At 28.8% G+C, this 3692-nt stretch overlaps 1 protein-coding gene across 1 annotated transcript in view; it reads right to left on the bottom strand.

Annotated features, from left to right (window-relative positions):
* The window catches only part of LOC108694284 (25S rRNA (cytosine-C(5))-methyltransferase nop2-like), a 3332-nt gene extending 1060 nt beyond the window's left edge, over positions 1-2272 (bottom strand). The window contains exons 1-5 of the mRNA XM_018203673.1: positions 2108-2272; positions 1867-1972; positions 1653-1789; positions 505-1331; positions 42-414 (exon numbers count right to left, since the gene is read on the bottom strand). Of these exons, the coding sequence (XP_018059162.1) occupies positions 42-414; positions 505-1331; positions 1653-1789; positions 1867-1960 (1431 nt within the window). The 5' untranslated portion in view covers positions 1961-1972; positions 2108-2272. The remainder of the gene's footprint in view (positions 1-41; positions 415-504; positions 1332-1652; positions 1790-1866; positions 1973-2107) is intronic.
* Positions 2273-3692: the final 1420 nt, after the last annotated feature.

Raw genomic sequence — 3692 nt, 5'->3', positions numbered from 1 at the left:
ATATATATATATATATAAAACATTGATTTAATTTTATGATATAAATTTACCTCAGCTAGATCGCGTCGTCTGGTTTTCAAAGTATTCGTTCGGATAGTCATAGGTCTTTGTACTTCACTCGCTTCCAAAAATTCTAGTAACTCATCTAGTGGGAACATTTGCATCAATTTTTCCATTAGAAAATCGTTATAACTGTAATATGTACATAAATCCATTCGAAGTAGTTCAGTATATTCAGAACGTGACCTATTTTTCTCCCGTAATTTCTTGAAATCTGATAACACCATGATAACGTCTCGTATTCGTTGTTGAATATCTTTTAAATTAGTAACATTAGTAAATTCTTCGTCATTTGGGAAAGAGAATACACTTTGATGTGTCATCATATCTTCCATTTCTTCCTTAGCAAGTTTTCTATTTAATAAAAAAATGGAAAGAATTAAGTTAAAAAAATTAATATTAGGAAGTTAAAAAATAATTAAAAATAATTAAAAATTTACTCACTGTTCTTTTTCTTTTTTCTTTTTCAGTTTTTTATTAGCTTTTTCTATTGGAAGTAAGTCATCATCATCACTTTCATCATTTTCTTCTCCATCTTCCTCCATTTGCTCATCTTCGGTGGATTCTTCCTCATCATTGGAAACTATCTCTTCACTATCACTTTCTATATTATCCTCCATAAATTTTTTTGTTTTCTTCAAGTTTTTCTTTGACTTTGTTGCAGAAAGCAATTGATTATCATCCTTGCTCGTATCCTCTTCATTCTCACTCGTATCCTCTTCATTCTCGCTCGTATCCTCTTTATTCTCGCTCGTATCCTCTTCATTCTCGCTCATATTCTCTTCATTTTCGCTTGTTTCATTTTCATCTTCACTCATATGTTCTTCATCTTCACTAGTATTCACTTCATTCATTTGTTCATCTTTATCTTCCTCAATGTCATCATCGTTAAATAACATATTATCATCATCACTTTCACTTTCTTCATTGCGCTTAACTTTCATATTTTTCTTCTTTTTACTTTGCTTTACTTTCTTGCCTAGTTTAGTTACTTGTTTATTAGAATATGTTTCCATTTCTTCATCTTCACTATGATTATTAATACTAAAACTTTCATTTTTTATACTAGTCTTAACTTTCATATTTTTATTTTTGCTTTGCTTTGCTTTTTTGCCTAGTTTGGTTACTTGTTTATTAGAGTATATTTCCATTTCTTCATCTTCACTATAATTATTATCATTATAATTTTCACTTTTTATATTGGTCTTGCTTTTATTAGTCATGCTTTTCAATTTTTTATTTTGTTTGGTTTTCTTACTTAGCTTTGAAACCTGATTATTAAAATATGTTTTAATTTTGTCATCTTTACTGTGATTCTTATTACTATTATTTTCTACATTTTTTATTATATCTTTTTGTTTTCCCTTTGTTTTCTTTTTATTTTGTTTCACTTTTGTTTTTAGCTTTGAGCTCAGACCAGATTGGATTACCTCATCTCTTTTCTCATTGATAAACTTTACTTTCTTCTCCTTCTTCTCTTTCTGCTGCTTTAATATATCTTCCCTCTAAAATTAATTAAACAAAGTTCATTTATATAAAAGCTGTAAAAAGTAATAATAGACTTTTTATTATATAAATCAAGAAATACATACATTTTTTGACTGTACTTGTTCTTCTACAGTAGTTTTCTTTTTGAGCAATTTCTTTGCATTTTCTTTTAGTTGTTGATTCTTCAATAGTCTTTTCCTTGCTCTTTGTTTCTGCCGGTGACTTAATGTAGATTCTTTACCTATAATATAGAAAGGTTTAGTTAATTTTATATTTCACGCAAATATATTAACAAAAATTAATCACAACCTTTCATACCTAGAATTCCTTTTGGAAATGTTGGATCACTCTGTTTCTTTGCCTTCCTTCCACGACCACTAAGATCTTTATCAAATTTTCCTTTGCGACCCATTTAACCTACAAACTGTTCAATAGATTTTTTATTTACAGCATAAATGTTTCTAAACTATTTTATAAACAATAATATTTTATAAACAAAGGATATTCCATAATTTTTATCATTTGTTATGTAAAAATATATAAATTTTTTGTTACTTACTGTTTAAACAATTCCAGACTTCTAACCTCTATGTTGCAAACAAGGGAATATAACTTCATACAACACGTTTTAATATCTAAATATTAATTTTAATAATATAACAAGGCCGTTAAAAATGATCTATAAAATGGAATAAATTTGTTTCAATATTTTAACATTAAATTATTTCATTAAAATGTTATGCCACAAAACTTTTATAGCCGTACACTATTGATCATCGCGTGGTGCCGTGTGGTGCAGCATGGTCAACATTTTCTACACGAGAGGAAGGGGGACAATTCTAGTTTTTTCTCAGATGTTGATTGCTGCAGGATAAAGAAATATTCGAATTCTTAGAAATTCCCTATTTTATAACCATTCAATGCTCTCGAAAAATTTGTTATAACAACAAAAATTTACAACAAATGGATATGTGATCCGGATATGTGAAGATCCGATGAGATTGAAAATTATATTAAAAATCCAAATTTTATACGTATAATAATGCACACATTCTTAATTTATTAAAAAAAAACTGTGCATAACAGATTTTGCAGGATAATATTATCCTAGGATAATAACTAATGCATTTAAGAATGTATTGTACATATTTTTTTAATGAAAAAATTATGAAAAACTTACAAATTTTTTAACACATTTGTGAAAATAATACAAAAAGTGGTGATGATTTTGAACTTGGACAAAACATTTTAATAAGAAGACGTTTTTAAAGATTAACGTTTTTAAAACAAAAAAATTTCATTTAAATTATAAGATTGTATTGTTAAATATAAATTATCTTATATGATTATTTTATATATATGTAATATTCATTTTTGTACAAAAAATATGAATTTTCAATTTTATTTATTTATTTTTTGCACAGATTATATACCAAATACATTCTAAAAATTAAATCGAGTAGTAAAATCAATTTAAAAAAATATAAAGGAATTAATAAGTACTATATATTCCTTATTAATTACAATAAAAAGCAATTTCTCGTAATTTTTGTCAAAAAATGTGGAACGCTTCACGATTTTGCGTGTCATCCTTGCGCAGGGGCCATGCTAATCTTCTCTGTATCGTTCCAATTTTAGTATATGTACTGCCGAAGCAAGTACAGTTTGAGGATCTTTTATAATTGTATATATACTTCGAAACGTGTTTAAAATCACTCTCGAGAAAATTCCATTAAACCTTCAATAGACTCTCGATCATGGCAATCTAGTGGGAAATACACGAACTAAAATAATCCTTCAATTTCACAGTGCTATGTCAGTCTCGTTTTCTACTTGATTATAAACTACTCGATCTTTAAAGAATTTTATTTATTGTCATCATTTATTACAACCGTGACTTATATGACTGTTCAGTAGATTAAATACCGCATTGAACGCAATTGAACGCCGCGCAACGTACACCGGTACTAACCGGTACTGGCCGTACTGCCTTTTGAACGCATCACGCGCTGTGACGTCATGTGACGTATCCTACGGGGTCCGCACGGCTCGGAGCACGGTTGCTTACGCAGTAGACGATCGCCGCGCCGCAACGTAACGTCTTTCCGCCTTCGTCGTTTAATTCTCGTCGGTTCAAATACGCG

Source organism: Atta colombica, unplaced genomic scaffold, assembly GCF_001594045.1.
Source record: "Atta colombica isolate Treedump-2 unplaced genomic scaffold, Acol1.0 scaffold12, whole genome shotgun sequence".
Classification (NCBI taxonomy): domain Eukaryota; kingdom Metazoa; phylum Arthropoda; class Insecta; order Hymenoptera; family Formicidae; genus Atta; species Atta colombica.
The sequence above is the reverse complement of the archived record's forward strand: the minus strand, read 5'-3'. Positions and strand labels throughout refer to the sequence as shown.